Raw genomic sequence first — 20,348 nt, 5'->3', positions numbered from 1 at the left:
CCTGCTGTGCAGGAAGGAATGTCAGGGATGAGAAGACATAAGACAGGCACACTGGTATGCAGCTTAGCTTAAGATATTTATTCAATGCTTTCCCAGTTGGCCTCAGTGGCTCAGCAAAGGGGTAGAGTGGATGAGGGACATACAGTGACAGAGTGCATCCCTCAATTATTGCAACCTCCAGGGGGCTCAGGTCCTGAAGTCCTCATTCCCGGTGGATGACGGATCAGTCCAGACTGCAAGAGACAGACACTTAGCACTTTTTGTAGACTGAGCACCCATCCCGACTGCCCCTTTCCCATGAGGACCCAAGTGCCCCTGCTCCAATTAGCCTGGCTTCCAAGCTACATTCCTCACCATGGGGAGAAGTCCTGTGCTCTCCAGTTTTCCAGTGTTGTCTCCTTCTGGGGGTCATGCCCATCATTGGTCTGGTCCGCGTCAAAGTTTCCGCAGGCCCCACACAGCATCCCAGCATGGTCATCGCCGACCACCACAGCTAGCTGCCCATCGGTGCCAAGCTGCACCCGAACCCCTGCCTTCTGCTGGACTAGCACGGAGCCATCAGGATTCCGACTCACGGACACAGACGTTAACACCTCAGCTGGGAGATCCACTTGGAGACCATTCACCTGGTGGTTGGGGGAGGGTGGGTGAAACACAGAGGTGAGCTGGAACCACAGGAGAGCTGGGGTGTTACTAGGATGGAGAGCCCAAGGAAGACAACAAGTTCAAGGAGTGGAAGCAGAGATGCGGATTCTGAAAGAGATGGAGACCTGGATGATTGCACCAAATGGAGAGATGGAGACCTAAGGTAGCTGGAGATGTGGATGGACGGATAGAAGGACAGGGAGCGGATGGATGAACAGATGGATCAATGCATAAGCGGGTGTGCACACAACATTCCAAGGGCGGCCGGGGTTGGGGGGAAGCACTTGTACCAGATAGATAAACAAACAATCAGTCAAACCCCAGCATCATCCTGTCTGATTCTAGTTTACAAAAGAAAAGAACACTTGGGCATTTCCTGTAAGTTACTGGTTCCCTAACAAGGCAGCTTCATCCCTTATTTTTTCAATGCTGATGTCTGAAGACAAGTAATGACCTAGCAAGTATAATGATCATGTGAGAAAATGACTATATTTCTCCATCACTGGCTGTGAACTCAGTAACCTTGGTAACCTCGTGAGTTTTCCCCTTTAAATAACTGTGTCTGTTGGTTTTTTTAAAAAAATTAATTTATCTATCTATCTATCTATTTATTTACTTATGGCTGCATCGGGTCTTCATTGCTGCACACGGGCTTTCTCTAGTTGGGGCGAGTGGGGGCTACTCTTCATTGTGGCGCACGGGCTTCTCATCGCGGTGGCTTCTCTTGTTGCGGAGCACAGGCTCTAGGTGCATGGGCTTCAGTAGTTGTGGCGTACAAGCTCAGTAGGTGTGGCTTGCGGGCTCTAGAGCGCAGGCTCAGTAGTTGTGGCACACGGGCTTAGTTGCTCTGCAGCATGTGGGATCTTCCCGGACCAGGGCTTGAACCCGTGTCCCCTGCATCGGCAGGCAGATTCTCAACCACTGTGCCACCAGGGAAGTCCTGTTGTCTGTTTTCTTCGATGAGTTAACCCTTCTGAAGTTAGATTCCCTAGCAAGCCTTGTTTCAAAGAAAAGTGCTTTTTTTCTAAATGCTTTTTCATGTGACTCTTCCTCTGCCAGATGATTGGAGAGGTGGGTAGATAGACTGGAAAGATAGGCAGATAGGTCTGAAAAGATGGATGGATGGGTGGGTGAATAAATGGTTGGATGGAAGGAAGGAATGGAGGGAGGGGAGGGGTGAGGAAGAGAGGGAAAAAGGAAAGAGACGTAGAAGGAGGAGAGAAGGAGGGATGGATGCAGTGAAGGATAGTTGGGGAGATGGACGGAAAGTTTCACCTGGCTGCAAGCTTCGACGATGTAAGAACTGGGTCTGAGTTATCTGTGTTACCCAGCACATGGCCTGGTGCGGAGGGAACAGGGATGAATGTATTCACAAAACCAAACTTTTCCTGGGTACCCTCTTGGTGCCAGGCCCTGATCTGGGTACTGGTGACAAAGTGATGATCAAGATGAACAGGATCCCTGCCCACCTGAGGATTGTATTCTAGTAATGGAGAAAGGCAACAAACACAAAGAAATAATGGATAACCTCAGAGAGTGATAAGCACTTGAAGGAAATAAAACAGAGTAACAGCACTGAGACTGGGATGGAGTCAGAGCTTCCATAGGTAGCTGGGAAAGGCCTCTTGGTAGAAGCAATGCCAGAACTGAGGTCTGAAGGATGAGAAGGAGCCAACTCTTAGAAAATCTGCATTGCAGCAGTGGGAACAGCGAATGCAAAGGCCCCGAGGTGGGAACAAGCTTGCTCTGCTGTATGAATAGGATAAAGGCCAGCTTGGCCTATTATCAGCACAGCCAATGAGGGAAGGAGCTGTAGGAGATGAGGTTGGTGAGGCTGGCAGCAGTCCGATCACACAAGGCCATGGAAGGGAGGTGGCTTGAGTTTGGAATGTTGTTCTGGGAAGTCACTGTAGAGTTTTAAGCGCAGAATGCCCTGATCTGATTCACATTTCTAGAACATCTGCTGTGTAGAGAATCGTTTCTTGATAGAGGAGCAAGGGAAGGTCAAGAGCAGGGGTCTGTTCACCTGAATTATGGATCAAGCAGAGGCCAGAGAAAAAGAGGGACTGCTCCGGATTACACTAACAAGAGAACTCAAGCTTCCCTGCTTTCAGCAGGGCTGAGTCTTGGACCAGCTCGATGCCTTGGTGGAGGGATGTAGACAGACCATTCACTGGGGGAGCATTGGCTTTATCGCCCCCCTAGACCCAGAAGACACCAGTGGATGTCTCTGCAATCAATGAACAGGTCATGGAAACAGACATGGGAACTTTAGGGCAGCCTGACATCTGTGTTTGGGTCTTAGGCTCTATTACTTGGGCCACGGATGATTAGACTGAGTCAGCAACAGCCCTCAGTTTGGCCAGATTCTCTCTCTAGAAATTTGGAATTGGGGTGGTGAGAACTGTGGGGTTTGGTAAATGCAAGGCAGTGGTAAGTCAACAGAAGTCAAGGGGCAGAAGGGAGAACCCACTGGGGCTGGAATGGACTCATGAGGCAAACAATGACAGGCCTGAGGGGGCCCTAAGAGCAAGCTGAAAGACGGCTGAGGGAAGGGTCGAGTGGCCTGGGATTGATAGAGTCCAAAGGGTGTTCCCACTGAGCACTGCACCTGGAGTCCATCTTGGTCCCTTATATCCACACAGTCACCACCACACTCCATTCCCATCGAAGTGGTTCAGAGCCTGGGTGCCGGTGGGTTCAAAGCCTGGATCTCCCGGGTACTCTCTGAGTGACTTGGGTAAATGATGTCACCTTCCGGGGCCCTAGTTTCCCCTCTGTGTAAAATGGGGATAATAATAGTCCCTGTCTCATGAGTATGTTGTGGGGAGTCACAGAGAATGAAGCTGATTTGGGGGACAGCAAGTCTAAAACACAGAGGTACAAATTCCGATGACACTGCCAGGCACCTGGATCCAGCCACTCCTGAGGCTCTGCCCCTGGATTTTCTAGTTATGTGGGCCAGTCAATTCATTTTTACTCAAGGCACTCTGAATTTGGTTTTCTGTCACTTGCAACCAACAGAGTCTTGGTTAACACTAAAATCAAAACTAGTAAGTTACTTGAATGTGCTTTTGCTCTTCAAGAGCTCAGCCAGAATAGAGGGACTAAGTTTGAAGTACTGACACAAATAGAAATCCAGAGAAACAAACTGCAGAGATCTGTAAAGAAAACAGACAGCAAGGCAGATGGGCTGCCAGGAATGTAGGGACACTGCAACAGGAAGAACAAAGCTCAGGGGAGACATGCCCCCTGTGTCCAGGCTTACCCACACGCCCTTCTTTCGGGTCACAGTCACCAGTCCATCCTGGAAGAAGATGTGAACGTGGCCCAGAACTGCAGCTTTGCTATCGCAGGGCCAGACATCAGCAACCACACGGTACCACGGGACGGTCTCCTGTAGTCCTGGGCAGCGGAAAGAGAGCTCATAGATGCCAGGGGAGCTGACGACACTGCGGGCCCCATCGAAGGTGGTGAGGTTGGCATCCACAGAGAGGGAACAGAGGCCACGGGAGACCCAGCAGTCCCGGACCCCAGCCTGGACCTCGCATACGCGGCCTGGCGGACAGCTGGCCGCTTGGCACGTCTGGCCGGTGCTCGAGGAGCAGGAACAGCGCTCGCTGCAGTCTGAGGTCAGCAGGGAGGAGTTCGCCTGTGCACAGAAAGGGGCCAGGTTACAGTGGTGCGGTGGACTGAAAAAACAGACACAACCCGTCAACCCTCTGGGCCCATGCAGAGTGACTTTGCAGTAGCTCTCATTAAGAAATGGAGTTTCCCCTTCCTCACGAATCTGGGCTGGCCTTAAGACTATGCCTTGGTTATTACAATGCAGCAGAAGCAACGCTGTGCCAGGTTCAAGCCTGGACCTCAAGAGACCTTACAGATTTCTTCTCTCTTTCTCGGAACCCTTCCCAGACACCACAGGCTAGCCTGCCTGAGTATGAGAGACCCCGTGGAAGAGAGACAGCCAGCCCTCAGCTGACCCACTGGGGGACCACAGATGTATGAGTGAGCCCAGGGGTGGCAGAAGAACTGCCCTGCTGATCCCAGCCCAAACTGCAGAGCTGCAGAATTGTGAACTAAACAAACCGTTGTTTTAAGCCACTGTGTCTTGGGGGTGGTTTGCAACCCAGCAAAAGCTAACTGATACAGGTAGGAGTGGGCACTGGAGATATTCCAGAGTCCTGGCACCCCCAGCCTAGAACAGAGGGCTCTGGAAACCCAATTCCAGGAAATGGACTTTCTCCTGGTTTTCTCCTGTCTGACCGGCTGTTCTTTCTTCACTGCATTTTCAAGTTCCTCCTCATCTCCCAAATCCTGAACACTATCCTGCCCAGGGCTTAGTCCTCAGATCTATTCTTTCTCTATCTACCATTTACTACCTGGTGATCTCACCAAATCTCATGAAGACTAAAAGCAGTGTCTGATCCTCAGCTGCACCCTGGCCCAGGGTGTGGGTCGGGTGTGGGTAATTGTTATAGAGACCATTATTGAGACAACAGGTGAAATTCAAATAAAACCTTTACGTTAGATAACAGTATCAAGTCAGTATTAATTTTCTGACTTTGAATTGTATTGTGGTCAGATCAAATGAGTTTTTTTATTCTTAAGAAATCCTTGCAAAAGTATTTAGGGGTAAAGGGGTACTATGTCTGCATCATACTCTCAAATGGTGCAGAAAAAGCAGTATGTGTGTATGCATACAAACATATATATATATATATATATATATATATATATATATGGAGAGAGAGAGAGAGAGGGGGGATGATAAAGTGGCAAAAAAGGTCAACATTCGAAGTACCTGAGTAAAGGGTAGGCAGGAGTTCTTTGTACTATTCTTGTAATTTTTCTTAAATTTGAATTATTTAAAAATAAAAGTTTGAGAGCTTTAAACAAAATGAATACATTTAATTAAAAAAAAATTACCATCTCTATACTGATGACTCCCAGATTTATGTCTCCAGCCCAGACCTCTCCCCTGAATATCAGACCTACAAATCCAAGAAACCTAGCACGGGCAGAGTGGTCAAGGCTGGCATGGGGAAGCACAGGGGTCTGTGGGGGTCCAGAGGAGGAGCCTAACCCCACCTAGGGGATCAGAGAGGGCTTCCTGTAGGCGGTGAGGCCTGAAGGAAGGAGTAGGAGTAGTTTGGCATCTTCTTCCGCAGAAGTCCTGCACTTCTAGACACTCTAGCCTACCTTTCTGCCATTAATAAAACTGGGAGGAACAGGGAAGGGATGTGGTAATCCATCTTTCCTTTATTTGATAAATATGCTTTTGAAGAAGCAGGACAGCCTAGTAGTTCAGAAGGTGAGCCCAGGCTGCTGGGGTGTGCATCCCAGACTCCCCACTTGCTAACAGGTAGCCTTGGGCTGACTTCTCTCTGTCATCCATAAAATGGGGAAAATAACAATAGTACGTGACTCGTAGAATCGCTGTTACTATCAAATGACGTCTATAACAAACTTGGTGCATAGTAAGGACTCAAAAAATATCAATCACAAAAGTAAATCAACTATTAACTTTCGCTTCCATTATTAAATGACTGTAGCTGTGCTCTGCTATAAATTACTATTATTTTTACTGAGTGTGATGAACATGGAGGGTGAGGCCCAGTGCTCAGTGGGTGCCTTTCAAGCACAATCACCCCCGATTCCTCAGACACCTATGGTGCAAGGATGATGACTAACCCCATTTTACAGATGGAGAAAATGAGGCTCAGGAAGGAGACTGTCGTAGGTCCGATAATGGCCACCCCAAAGACATCAGGTCCTAGACCCAGTAAATGTTACCTCACATGGAAAAAGGGTGTTTGCAGTTGTGATTAAGAATTTTTGAGATGCTGAAATTATCCTGGGTGGGCCTTAAACACAATCAAGTGTATCCTTATAAGGAGGAGCCAGAGGGAAATTTTATGACACATACAGAAGAGGAGGGGAAATGCGACATGGAAGCAGAAATTGGAGTGACATGGCCATAAGCCAAGGAATGCCTGCAGCCACCAACGCTGGGAGAGGCAAGGAACAGCTCTTCCCCTACAGCCTCTGGAGGGAGTGCCGCCCTGCCGACATCTTGCCCCAGTTATCCTGATTTCTGTCTTCTGGTCTCCAGAACTGTGAGAGAATAAATTTCTCTTGTTTTAAGGCACCGAGTTGCGGTCATTCGTCACAGCAGCCACAGGAAACTAACACAGGGACGTTACTAACATTGAGTCACACAGCAGGGAAGTGGTGGCAGCCTCTCTGTCCCCATCCTCGAGGGGGTCAGCACAGAAACTCTGAGTCCCCCTCAAGCCCCTCCACCCTCCCTGCCCATCTCAAGCTCCTGCTTACTGGCAAGTATCGGCCGTCATGCGTGCAGCCGCAGTCTTGGACAGGGATGCAGACACCCTGGGACAGCAGGAAGCGGTCGTCACACTCGCAGCCCTCAAAGCAGCGGGTGGTGCAGCCCGTGAGGCCAGAGAGAGCCGCACAGGAGCCCTGGCAGGAGCGCGTGCAGATGGAGTAGTGGCTGTGGGCAGGGCACTGGAGCGCTGCGGAGAGAGAAGGCAGGGTGGGGTCATGCCTACACACGGCCACTGAATAATGAATGGGGCCTACTGCACACCCAGCTCTGGGCTGCCGGTGCTGGGGACACGGCAATGAAGACAGCTCCAGGCCCTGCTCTATCTGTCAGTGGGACAGATAGCGATGGCCCAGTGTGATCAGGGCTGCATTGGGGAAATACAGACAGAAGGTCAGGGCCAGGATGCGGCAAGCACAGGTAGAGGGGTCAGGGCCAGGATGGGGGCTGTGAGGACCCAGGGGAAGCAACCAGAGTGAGGGCCTGGGCTCTGGCTAAGCAACTGGTGGGTGGTGTGGCTGCCCCGCGATGAGGACCAGGATCAGGAATAGGAGGACCAGGTTTGGGGTGAAATGCTGATGTCATACAGGAACACAGGAGGTGTGTGAGGGACCCTGAGGACACCAAGTGCAAAGTGTCCAGGAGGTCACTGGACCCATGAGGCTGGCAGTCAGGAGAGAGGTCAGACATGGAGACAGGCAGTGTCTACTGCCAGCACCGAGGACAAATCTAAGGCTATAAGGGTAGGTATGGGCCTGGATGTAGGTCCTACCCTGAGGAGAATGAAGGAGACACAGCCCTGCCCTGGGGGCATGAGTGGCCACTGCCTTGTCCAGGAGAGTCCAAGGAGACATGGCCCTGTCCTGGGGGTTTGAAGGAAACAGATAAGCCCTAACTGTGGGTATCTAAGAGGTACAGTCTTGGGCTGGGCGTCTGAGGGAGCTGCAGCCTTGTCTTAAAGGATCTGAGGGGCTACGGTCCCATCCTGGAGGAACTGGGTGAGCCACAGACTCAGGCTTTATTGTGTGAGCTTCTGACCTGCCCGACCCACCCTCCAAGGTCACCACAAAAAAGGTTCCGGATGGGCCTTGACAAGAACTGCATCTGAGGTCTCAGGAGAGCAGGCCCCTGAAAGGAGTCTGAGAAGGGCCGGTCAGCCAGGCAGGAGGGAAGCCAGCAGGGTGTGCTGTGGGAGGAGCTGGGGACTGCTCCTGAGATGCACACAGGACAGGGAGCAGGCCAGAGGGTACCCCCGAGCCTGGGCTGAAGTCCTCCCAGGGGCCCATGGACACTCACGGCAGAAGCTGTCTGTCCTCCAGGGCTTCACGGCCACGCCAGCTGCCTGGCAGGCCGCTGTGTAGGCTGACAGGCTGCGGCAGAGGGTGGCATTGTTGCCCTTCTGGGCACAGAGGTCATACACGCACTGGCGGAAGTACTCAGAGGGGCTCAGAGCTGCATGGCAGGCCGAGAAGGGGCCCTTGGCATCCTGGAGCCGCCCGCAGGCCTCAAGGCTCTCATAGGGCGCCGTCTCCTCTGCTGAGCACAGGGGGCAGCCCTGGGGCCCACAGCCCTCGCCACAGCCCTGGGAGGAGCCGGGTGCCCGCCATGCGGCTCCAAAGGCATCCACGCTGGGGGCCATGGCGCCACTGGGCAGGACAAAGTCATCATTCCAGTTGCCGTTGAAGTTCCCACAGAGGCCACAAAGCCGGTCACGGAAGGGGCTAGGGATGGATATGAGGATGTAGGCATCGCCGTCAAAGAGAAGACGCAGCTCCTTGGTGGTCTGCAGAATCATGTTCCGGCCCTCGGCGGTCACCCGCACATGGCCCACAGCCACAGGCAGGGCTACAGCCTCGCCATCCACAGTGACCTGGATGGAGGGTCAGATGCGTCAGGGCTCATAGAAGCACAGGTAAGGCAGTTCCCTCAGACTCCCAGGATGCAGCTGTCTCTCTCTCAGTCACACTGGGGTGGGGCCATGTCCCCCCCAGACTTCCCAGGGTAGGGTCGTGTCCCCTTCAGAGACCCCAGGGCAGGGCTGTGTCTTGTTCAGTCCCCCGTGGGGCAGGGTCATATCTCGCTCAAAACCCCCAGGGTGGGCCCTGTCCCCCTCAGAGCCTCCAAGGTGGGACCAGGTTGCCCTCAGATCCCCAGGGCAAGGCCACGTCCACTTACCTGTGGCCCTCGAGCCAGGCCCACAACCTGGCCAGCCACAGTAACCACCAGACGCTGGGGATCTCCAGCCGCATTATTCTCAAGCACAATGGTAAAGTCCTCGTCCCCAGGCTGTGGGTGGCAGACCTGGGCCAAGATATAGGAGCAGGAGCCATGCAGGTCATAGGCACGGCCGTCGAGGGTAATGTAGTGGACGCCCCCGCTGGCCAGGCAGCGGCCACAGCCTGTAGGGCGACAGGCCTGGACGCCATCCTGTAACCGGCACTCCTCGTAGGGCCCGCAGGCCGCGCCCTCCTGGCAGCTGACCTGGCCGCCCGGCCCACACTCGCAGCGCCGCTCACACTCAGGACCCGGGTAGAAGTCCTTGCCCAGCGGGTAGTAGCGGCCCTCGTGGAGGCAGCCGCACTGGCCCACAGGCACGCAGGTGTCTCCACTAAGCACAAAGCCAGCGTCGCAGAAACAGCCCTCCCGGCAGGTGGATTCGCAGCCCTCGGGCGCTGAGAGGCTAGGGCAGCTCACAGGGCAGGAGTCACCACAGAGCTTGTAGTGACTGTGGGCCGGGCACTGGAGGGCTGTGGGGACAAGAGGGGAATGAGCCAGGCAGGCACGAGGGAGGAACACAGGGGAGGCACAGAGCGGGAGAACCTGCCCAGGTGAATCTGTATGTTCTGCCTGAGTACATTTCGTGAATGAATCTGTCCGGGGATCTGAGCGGGGTGTCTGATCCACTACATCTAACGGGGGGATTCAGTGTGGGGACCTGGGGTCTCTCTGCCCAGGTAGTGTGTCAACCGGATCAAGTGTTTCCAAAGATCAAGTTGATCTGACTGGGTGAATCCAACCCCATATATCTGACCAAGACATGCAGGAACCAACTGTATCTCAGGGTGTGAATCTGGCCGGATGTACCTTGGGGTGCGAATCCACACGAGTACGCTTGACTGTCAGTGTCTGACCTGGAGCCTCTCACGGTCTCGACGACGGGGTCTGTCAGTGTGTGACTCTGACCACATGTATGTGGATTGGGTGAAGCTGACAGGATAAATCTGACCAGGAGATCTGTCTGAGGGGAACTGCCCAGGACCATCTGACCTGAATCTGTATGTGTCTGCCTGGGGCTATGTCAGGGTCCTGATTCTACGTGGGTATATCTGCCTAAGTGTGTCTCAGTGTAAACGTGATCAAGTGTCTCTAACCAGAGGAGTCTCTGTCTGAGGTTAGGGGACCAGTTCTATCCGCCCCTGTGTATTTCCCTGTAAAACCGTCTAGGGGCATCTGACCAGGTGTAACTCTCTAGGTCTCTCTGACCAGGGGTAGCTGAGAGAATCTACCTGACCAGGTGTCATCTAGCTGTGGAGCTTGGACAGGGTCAGCCACCCCAGTCTATCTAAGCGCATGTATCCTGAGAGGGTACTGGACGCAGGGTTTCCAACCACGTGTATCTGAGTCTCTACCACTGCAGAATGTGACCTGGTATATTTCAGTGTGTGACCGCCAAGATGTTTCTTTCACAGGAGATATCTGGGCTCAGGGGTGGCAGGGTGGTGCCTAAGCCCCACCGAGGAGAAGGCTCTTGTCTTAGAGCCCTGGGAAGGGGGGAGGAGGGGAGCCCCCTGCTATACGGCCCATGCATGGATCAGTACTCACGACAGAAGTCCGGCCGCCTCCACTCGCCAAGCTGGGCCCCAGCGGCCTGGCAGGCTACCACATAGGTGGCCACGGCAGGGCAGAGGCCTCCCGGATGGCCCTGAGCCTGGCAGGCGTCCAGCAAGCAGGCCTGGAAGTACTGCGTGGGCGGTACGTGGCTGTGGCAAGGAGCCAGCGGGCCGTCGGGGGCAGAGATCACGCCGCAGGCGTCGGGACCGCCGAAGGGCTCCTGCTGCTCCTGCGTGCAGGGCTGCGGGCACGGCCCGGGCACGCACTCCCCGCAGCCCTCGGCGCCGCCCACTTGCCAGCCGTCCGGGTTCCCGCCCACCGCATTCAGGTCGTCGTTGGGGTTCTGGTTGTAGTTCCCGCAGAGGCCACAAAGGGTGCCCGCGTACGCCGCCGGCACGCGCAGGCGCACGTTGTTGTCTCCGTCGAAAGCCAGCGAGATCGCCGTGGCCGTGGTCACCACCACGTCGGCGCCGCTCAGGTGTGCGCGCAGGCGCGAGTCGAGCTGGAAGGGCAGCGCCACCAGCGTGCCGTCCACCTACAGGGTCGGGGTGGGAGTGGGGGTGGTGAATGTCGCAGGCACAGGTTCGAATCCCGACTCCACTATCTAGTGGCGGGGGGTGGGGTGGGGGGTGGGGGAGGGGTGGCGGGTAGGGTTCCTGTGCACGTGACCTCCCCCCTTGTAATTATAATAGTAGTACTAATAATAAGCGACTATAGGCACGATGTCACTGGCTCCTCACACTACCCTCTGAAGCAGGTACTGTTCTTAGACCCATTTTACAGAGGAATAAACTAAGGCTCAAGATGGCGAAGCCACTACTCCAAGCCATCCAGCTCCAAGGCCTATACTCTCTCTCGATCCCTCCATCTGCCCTGTTAACCTGTGAAAGGCAATCAGAGTAGTGGCAGACCCCTAACTGTCCCAGGCAACTCCAGGGCTGGTACATGCTCTTGCCTGGCCCACTGACCCCTCACCTGCAGCTGTCGGGGCCGGCGGGCACTGAGGGTGAAGCTGTGGCCGTAGATGTGCAGGGTGACAGTGCGGGTGTAACTGATGGCCTGGCTGCCCCGGTGCTCATTGTCTACAGTGACCGTGAAGTTCTCTACCCCCGGGGGTAGTCTGTGGCAGGGCATACTCAGCAGGTACTCGCAGGCGCCTTGGAAGTTGAAGTGGTGCCGATCCAGGGTGATGTAATGGGGGTCACCCCAGGCCTGACACTCAGCTGTGCTGATAGGGCGGCAGCCATGCTGGCCTGAGGGCAGTAGGGCACACTCTTCACCTAGCCCGCAGCTGGCAGGCTTGCAGACCAGTGAGCCACCGCCAGGCCCGCAGTGGCACCGCTGGGAGCAGGTGGCATCAGCCCAAAACTCGCTGCCTGCCTCGTGGTAGGTGCCGTTGGCCCAGCAGCCGCAGCCACCATCCAGGGGAACGCAGCGGTCGGTGCTCAACACGAAGCCTGAGTCACACTGGCAGCCCTCGGTGCAGGGGCCCCCACATGGGGCAGAGGCGGTGGGGGGTGCAGGAGACGGGCAGCTAGCTGGGCAGGGGGGGCCACAGAGCTCGTAGTGGCTGTTTTCTGGGCAGGAGAGCTCTGTGGGTGGATGAAGGAGTGGGAGGGAAAGAAAGGGAGAGAATGGTGTCAGGAGGTGGGGTCTGAGGATAGGGTAGGAGGAGACAGACAGAGACCACGAGAGACAGAGCAGGAGACAACGAAAGACACAGAGACAGGGAGAGAGAGGATGAGAGACAATCAAAGGGAGACACAGAGACAAGCGCCAAGAGACTGAGAGACAATAACAAAAACAGAGAGACAGAGAGAAAAAACCAAACAAACAGACCCAGAAGGACTGGAGTGAAACCAAACCAGCCCCAAAGAGACAGGACCCCTGCCCCCAGCTTCTGCTCTGTCCCCCAGCACTCACCGCAGCCGGCCTGCGTCCTCCAGTCCTTAATGACAATCCCAGCAGCCTGGCAGGCAGCGGCATAGGCAGCCAGAGCCTGGCAAAGTATGTCCTGGGCCCCACCGCCCAGGCAGACATCCAGAACGCAGCCCTTGAAGAAGCTATCAGGGGCCACGTGGGCATGGCAGGCAGCGAAGGGGCCTCCGGAGCCAGGGGCCAGGGGTCCACAGAAGCCAGGGCCCCTGTACTCCTCCAGTCGGTCCTCGGCACATGTTGGGCAGGACCCCTGACATTCATCCCAGCACAGTGGGTCCCAGCCTGGAACCCGCCAGCTGCCGCCCCAGACGGGTATGGAGGGAGCCAGTGTGCCGTTAGGGAAGGCTTGGTCGTTGCTGGGGTTATGGTCCATGTTCCCACAGAGCCCACACACCACACCGTGATAGCTACTGGGCAGCGTCACCTCCACTCGCCAATCCCAGTCATAGCTGACCCGCAGCCCGAAGTCGGTGGCCAGCACCGCTCTTGATACGCCCTGGGTGACTGAAAGCTGCCCACCGGCCACAGAGACAGGCAATGCCGTCAGCACGCCGTTCACCTGGGGGAAGAGGGGGAAGGGAGGCAAACATAGGTCACTGGAGATGCCGAGACCCGGCTCTGGCCCCCTGCCTCCCTTGCTCGTCCTGCCGTGGCTGGGAGCTGCCAAGGCCTTCCCCGTGACTGCCGGTCATATAGTCATTTGACAAACATTATGGACATCTGCTCTAGTCCAGGCCCTGGAGAATGAAAGCCCACTCTGTTGCTTTTTCTGGGTTTCTCTTTTTTTTTTTTGCGGTATGTGGGCCTCTCACTGTTGTGGCCTCTCCCATTGTGGAGCACAGGCTCCGGACACGCAGGCTCAGCGGCCATGGCTCACGGGCCCAGCCACTCCGCGGCATGTGAGGTCTTCCTGGACCAGGGCACGAACCCATGTCCCCTGCATCGGCAGGCGGACTCTCAACCACTGCGCCACCAGGGAAGCCCTGGGTTTCTCTTTTGATCTTTGTCTCCCTCCCTCATCTCTCTCTCTCTCTCTGTTTCTCTCCCTCTTTCTACATCTAGACCTCTCTCTCTCTCTCCGGATTCTCTATGAGTTTCTCTCATTTGTCTCTCTCTCTGGGCCCCCTCCCTTCTCTGTGTCTCTCTCACTTGTGCACTATCTCTCTCTGCATCTGTGTGTGTGTGTGTGTGTGTGTGTGTGTGTGACATTCTCTCTCTAGGTCCATCTCTCTGGGTCTCATTCACCTAGTCCCTCCCCCTCTCATCATCTCCTGTGCATCTCTGTGTGTCTGGGCATTTCTTCCACTCACTCACCATCGTTTATTGAGGGCCTGCTCTGTTCTGTACTTCATTCTCTCCCTGTGAGCTGACATTAATCTGCATCTCCATTATTCTGGGCAGTCCATCTCTCTCTCTCTCCATCTCTCTCAATTTCTCTTCATGTCGGAGGCTCTGGGCCTCTCATTTGTTCCCTCACAAACAGTCAAGGGTGCTTACCTGGGTCAGACCCACAGCTGAGCACTTTACATGCATCACCTCACTGTGGGGCAGGGCCTGCTATGATCCCCATTTCACAGATGAGGAAACTGAGGCCCACCAAGTCAAGTCATTTGCCCAACATCACACAGCTCATAAGGAGAGCCTGGATTCAAACCCAGATCTCTAAAAAGGCAAATTCTAAAAAGGCAAAATTTAAGTCCTACATTAAAGCCCTTAACAAAGGGCTAGACTCATTTAATTCCCAATAGAGGGGTGATGTTTTTGTTGTAATTATTATTGCTCTTGCTGCCATTTTGTTTCAGGCCTAAGTGAAGAGAGAGAGCACTGAGCTCCTAACTGTGGCTGGCAGGACCCTTCCCACCCTACCTGGGGGCTCAGGGGCCATCCTTACCCGGACTTTGCCGATCTCGCCTTTGTGGATGGAGATGGTGGTGTTGAGGATGGTCACGGTGACCAGCCTCACGTAGGACACAGAGGGGTTGCCCCGGTTCTCATTCTTGGTGGTGACAGTGAAGGATGTCAGGCCCTGGGCGCTGCTCCCTGGGCAGCTGGTTGATGCCAGCACATAGCTACAAGTACCCTGGAAGTCAAAGTTCCAGCCATCGAAAGAGTGGTAGTGTGGGTTGCCCCACAGCCAACACGTGGCCTCGTAGTTGGGCACGCACACACCCTGGCCATTCTTCTCCTGGCATGTCTCCTGTGGCTGACACGTCACACCATGGCACGGGTCTGGGGGCAGAGGAGAGAGGACCTTGAGGGGCTGCCAAGCATACGGCCAGCTACTTCCCAGCATCTGCCCCAATCTGTGCGAGGGATACTGGCTCTAAGGGCAACTGGGGGTGAGACCAGATTCCAGGTTCCTCCCATCTGAGATGCAGGCCCTACGGTCTGCCATTTCTGAGACCAGGCCCTGGGTACCCCTCCACGTCTGAAACTCTGTGTCCAAGACCCTGTCAAAGGTCCCCACATCTGAGACCCAGGCCCTGCTGTTTGTTGTCTGAGACCCAGGCCCCGAGGTCCTTGCAGCCAAGACACAGGTCCTAGGGTCCCTACATCTGAAACCCAGGCTCTGGGGTCCCCTTGCTTGAGATCTCAGCCCCAGAGGACCGAGGTCTGAGACCAGAGACACAGGAGTCCCTGTGTCTGTGATGCTAGCCCTGTGGGCATCCATGAGGACATCCACAGCCCAGGGTTCTCTGTGTCCAAGACCTCGGGCCCGGGTTCCCCCACACCTGAGCTCCCAGCCTCCTGAGGGCCACCACACCTGAGACCCAGGTCCTGGAGGTCTCTGTGCCCAAGACCAAGGTACTTCAGGAACTTTCTGGTGAGAAACTAACCCCAGAGGTCCCACCATTTGAGACCCTGACCCTGGGGTCCTTGTATCTGAGTCTCATAGCCTGGCAATCCCTCTGTGCAAGATTCTATCTCCTTGGGGTTGCTGTGCCTAAGACCCTGGCCTTGGGGATCTCATTTCTCAGGCCTTACCTCCGAGGGTCTCTTTGTCCAAGACTGTTCCTAGGGCCACTGAATCTGTGAACCCAGCTTTTGGAACCCCTGTGCCCAAGACCCCAGCCTTAAAACTCCCTTCTCTCTCCCCCTGTGCCAGTTTTCAGTTGACTGCCCCTTAGCTCCAAATCCACCAATAAAGTTAGGTTTTGTCAGCAGAAGGTGCTGGAGGGTCACGGCAGGAGGAAGGGGCTGCTCTGCTTCCAGTGGGCTTTGCTCTCCAGGCTCCTGGTGGCAAGCAGGGCCAGCAGCCTGGTGGACACCCACTCGGTGAGGTTCACTGGCCCCAGCTGGTTTCCCAGCGAGTCACTCAGGCACCCCGGCAGGTGGCTTCCCAGTGAGTTTTGCCAGCACCCCAGTGGGGGTTTTCCCACCTTCCAGCTCAGCCTGCACAACCTCTCTGCCACCCTCCAATGAGATCTGCCTCTCAGCCTTGGAGTGGGGGCCGTCTTCCCAATTCCTCCCTTCCTTAGGTGCTCTGCTGTAACCTTTGGGGGCAGGGGCTGCTCCCTACATCTGCTCTTCCTGTGTTCGTCGGCGTTCTTTTTATCCCTTAGTAGTCAATCCCTATTACAAGCAAAGAATTCTATTAAACTTTCCCTATTTAAGCTACTGTGTGGCTTCTGTCTCCTGTTGGACTCTGACCAAGATACTCTGGTCCCTGGGAGTCCCTGATATCCTGCCCATCAGCCCTGAGATCTCAGTCAGTTCTGGAGGTATATCCCTTTATCCTCAGGAATAATTCTCTGCCCTCCACCCCGTGAAGTCAGTCCTGTGGGGTGGCTTTGTGGTTTAGACTTAATCCTGAGAGGTGTCCCCTGTCTGAGAGTGTGTCCCTGTAAATCCTGATCTTTCACTTGAGGTGGGTCCTGTATTCAAGACCCTGGCTTTGGTGGGGTCTCTGCCTTAGACCTCAGGACTCTGTGGGTCCCAGTCTCCTCTACCCCTTGGGGATGGTGTCTGAAACCCTAAGCCTAAACCCGCATACCAGTGGCCAGCAAACTATACACTTCCAGCTGCCGGTTTCTGTAAATAAAATTTCATTGGAGCCACACCCCATTCACTTACAAAGTCCACAGCTGATTTCATGCTGCAAAGGCAGAGGTGAGTAGTTGTGACCAAGACCATATGGCCTGCAAGTTTAAATATTTACCATCTGGCCAATTAGAGAAAAAGTTTGCCGGTCCCTGCCTTACACTGACGGTCTCTGCCATCTGCCCTGGGAAACCTATCCCTGAGGGTTCCCACAGCCTGGTTTCCACCATAAGAGTCCCTGCCTTCCAGTCTGAAGGGCTACTGCCCCTGGCCTTGGGAATCCCAGCATAGGGGTCCCCAGGTCTGAGACTTCAATCCTTAGTCCTCTGTGCCTCCCACCGTGAAGAGCCGGGTCATATCACCCTCAGCTGCAGAGTCCCCGTCCTCTGTTACCCCAGCCACACCGGCCCTGGCCCCAGCCCAGCACCTTTGGTGACGCAGCTCAGGACGCCTCCCGAGGGCTGGCACACCTGCTCTGGATTGCAGCTGTGGTCCTGGCACAGCAGGCCTTTTCCGGCGTGGCACACGCACTGCTGCTGGCAGTTGTCAATGAGTACAGTCTGCCCCAGCTGTGGGGACAGAAGACACAGCTATCAGGGCGGGAGCTGACTCTGGCAACTTTGGTGTTCCGGGCATAAAGGGGTCTGGAGGACATAAAAGGGACATCTTCCAGCAGGGTGGCCCCTTGTCTAAGGCACAGCATGGCCTTGGGGCCCAATTTATTCATTCATTCAGTTTCATTCATTTACTCACTCATTTATTTATTCCAAAATAGCTACTAAATGTCTGCTGTATGGGAGAAACACAGGAATTAAGGGCAAAGGCTCTGGAGCAGATTGCCTGGGTCTGAAGCCTGTTTCTGCTATTTCCAAGTTACACCACTCTGCTCAAATTACTTAGCCCCATTATGCCTCAGTTTCCTCATCTGTAAGTTTCAGGTAATAATGGCACCAACTTATGAAAGTATAACTGAGTTAATAATCCATATAAAGTACAGATGAAATGAAAAAGGATTTCCTTTAAAGACCCAGAATGGAGAGGAAGCATGGGTAGCGATGAAATAAGATTGGGAAAATGTTGATTATTTTTGAAGGCTGAGTGACGGGTACGTTGAGATTTACTATACTCTTCTCTTGACTTCTGCCTGTGTGAAAATTTTTATAATAAAAAGTTTATATATAACATTATATAAAAAGTATATATATTATATAGAAATCAATAAATTCATATATATTGTACATACAGCACTTAAAGCAGTAACCGGCACACAGTAAGCACCATACGCCTGTTTGCTGTAGTACGATTATTATTCGTATGAGGAGGCAAACAGAGAGGGTTCCTGCCCTCACAGAGCTCTCAGACCTTTGAGGGAGACAAACTTTAGATAAACACACACTCAAATCAAAGGAAAAGGAGTAACTCTCAGAGAGTGGCAGAGGGAAGCAGAGGGAGTTAGCCTCTGGTATCACAGAGACGAAATCTAGACCTGGATACAAAGCCGAAACTTGACCTGGGGAGCCAGGGGATGGTTTCAAGTTGCAGGACCTATGGTCATATTTGGAAGGGTCTTACCTGCTACCTTGGGGATGGTAGACGAGAGGGAGCAAAAGTGAGGGCTGGAAGGGAGACAGCTGGGAGAGGACAAACCTGGACCACGGTGGGGCCATGGCGAGGGGAAGAGGAGTGGGTGGGAGAGACATTCAGGAGGCCAAGCGGACAGGCCGTGGGGCTAATGGGCAGTGGGAGGGGGGTCCAGCTTGCAGTCCCCAGCTCTGCCCAGGATGACCAGGTCCCTACCTCGTAGTAGACACCGTTGTGGTAGCAGCCGCATTCCTGGATGGGCACGCAGGCTTGGCCGTCGTTGAGGAAGCCGGAGTCACACTGGCAGCCCTCGGCACAGCTATCTGGGCACTGCGGGGGGGCACTGAGTGCCCAGCAGCCCAGGGAGCAGGTGTCTGCACAGAGCTCGTAGTGGCTGTTAGGGGGGCACTGCATCGCTGCAAAGAGGGGGTGCAGGTCAGAGCCCCTGGGAGTGAGAGGCTGCAGGGCCCAGGGTCTGCCCCTTCTGTGCCTCTACCTCCCCCTCTCTCTGCCCCTCACTCACGACAGAAAGATTCGGTCCTCCAGGGTTCGACGTGGCCTCCAGCTGCCTGGCAAGCACTCACATAGGCATGAACGTTGCTGCAGAGAATGCTCTCGTTCCCGCCACCCACACAGAGATCAAAGACACAATCTTTCAAGGGACCCTGGGGGTCCACCAGCTTGTGGCAGGCAGCCAGCGGCCCCGTGGGGCTGGTGAGGAGCCCACAGAACTGCTGCTGCTCGTATTTCTCCTGCAGCTCAGGTTTACACTCCAGCTCCGTGTCACAGCTTTCGCCGGGCTTGCAGGTGGGCAGGCAGGGAGAGCCTGGCACTGCCTCCTGCCAGGAGTTGCCGAACTCATTGGAGCTGCCTGCCTGTGAGCCGTCGGGCTTCTGGAAGTCGTCCTTGGGGTCGCCGTTGTAGTTCCCACACAGGCCACACAGCTGCTGGTAGTAGTTGCCTGGGATGGTGACCCGCACATTGTACGCGAGGTCATAGGCCACGCGCAGGCCAAAGTCAGTCTCTATCACAACGTCTGAGCCATGCTGGGAGGCGCGGACCTGGCCCTCGGCCAGCACCACAGGCAGCCTCTTGTCCACACCATTCACCTGGGAGGTGGGAGATGCCGTGCTTCAGAGGGTACACTTTGAGAGGTCAGACCCTAGATCAAGCCCCTGCCTGACACTGAAGATCTGTGTGACCTCACCTCTCAGGGTCTTGGTTTCCATATTTGCAAAATGGGCCTAATAATAGGGTCTTGTAGTGGGTTGAATGGTGGTTCCCCAAAGATATGTCCATCTAGAACCTCAGAATATGACCTTATTTGGAATAAGCGTCTTTGCAGATGTAATTAGGGTAAAGATCTTGAGATGGGATTGTCCTGGATTAGGGCGGGCCCTATATCTAATGACAAGTGTCCTTAAAAGAGCCAGAAGAGGAGAAGATACAGGGACACACAGGGGAAAAGGCCATGTGAAAATGAAGACAGGGACTGGAGTGATGTGGCCACAAGCCAAGAACACCTGGAACCATCAGAAGCTGCAAGAGGAAAGGGAGGATTCTCCCCCAGAGCCTTTGGAGGCGGTGCATCTCTTGCCAACACTTTGATTTCGGACTTCTGTCCTCCACAACTGTGAGAAAATAAATTTCTGTTGTTTTAAGACACCAAGTTGGTGGTAATTTGTTACAGCAGCCTCAGGAAATGAATACAGGTCTCAATGTAATAACACCCTTATGAAAGCAGGGACCAGGAGGGAGGGGAAGATGGAGTGGAAGGGGTAGATGTCCGGAGGGGACAATCAAGGGGCAGGGAGGTGGAGACTGAGCTACATGGGAGAAGGTCTTGGTCCCCCACTGTAGGCTCTGACTGGCACCCCCTCTCTTTGCAGACCCCATGCCTCCCACATCTACTCAGAGCTCTGTGCCCCCTGCCCCTGGCCTGAGTGCTACACATGCTCCACCCACA

General features: G+C 54.5%; 1 protein-coding gene across 1 annotated transcript in view; it reads right to left on the bottom strand.

Moving 5' to 3' along the window:
• Positions 1 to 99: 99 nt before the first annotated feature.
• FCGBP (Fc gamma binding protein) overlaps positions 100 to 20,348 on the bottom strand; it is a 45,319-nt gene continuing 25,070 nt past the window's right edge. Inside the window, exons 9-21 of the mRNA XM_082676992.1 lie at positions 18,906 to 19,491; positions 18,599 to 18,798; positions 17,229 to 17,370; positions 14,652 to 14,989; positions 12,746 to 13,319; positions 11,798 to 12,414; positions 10,814 to 11,357; positions 9,167 to 9,738; positions 8,288 to 8,861; positions 6,982 to 7,181; positions 3,914 to 4,297; positions 355 to 626; positions 100 to 233 (exon numbers count right to left, since the gene is read on the bottom strand). Coding sequence (XP_082533118.1) covers positions 224 to 233; positions 355 to 626; positions 3,914 to 4,297; positions 6,982 to 7,181; positions 8,288 to 8,861; positions 9,167 to 9,738; positions 10,814 to 11,357; positions 11,798 to 12,414; positions 12,746 to 13,319; positions 14,652 to 14,989; positions 17,229 to 17,370; positions 18,599 to 18,798; positions 18,906 to 19,491 — 5,013 coding nt within the window. The 3' untranslated portion in view covers positions 100 to 223. The remainder of the gene's footprint in view (positions 234 to 354; positions 627 to 3,913; positions 4,298 to 6,981; positions 7,182 to 8,287; positions 8,862 to 9,166; positions 9,739 to 10,813; positions 11,358 to 11,797; positions 12,415 to 12,745; positions 13,320 to 14,651; positions 14,990 to 17,228; positions 17,371 to 18,598; positions 18,799 to 18,905; positions 19,492 to 20,348) is intronic.

Source organism: Grampus griseus (genome assembly GCF_964374135.1).
Source record: "Grampus griseus genome assembly, chromosome: 19".
NCBI lineage: Eukaryota > Metazoa > Chordata > Mammalia > Artiodactyla > Delphinidae > Grampus > Grampus griseus.
The sequence above is the reverse complement of the archived record's forward strand: the minus strand, read 5'-3'. Positions and strand labels throughout refer to the sequence as shown.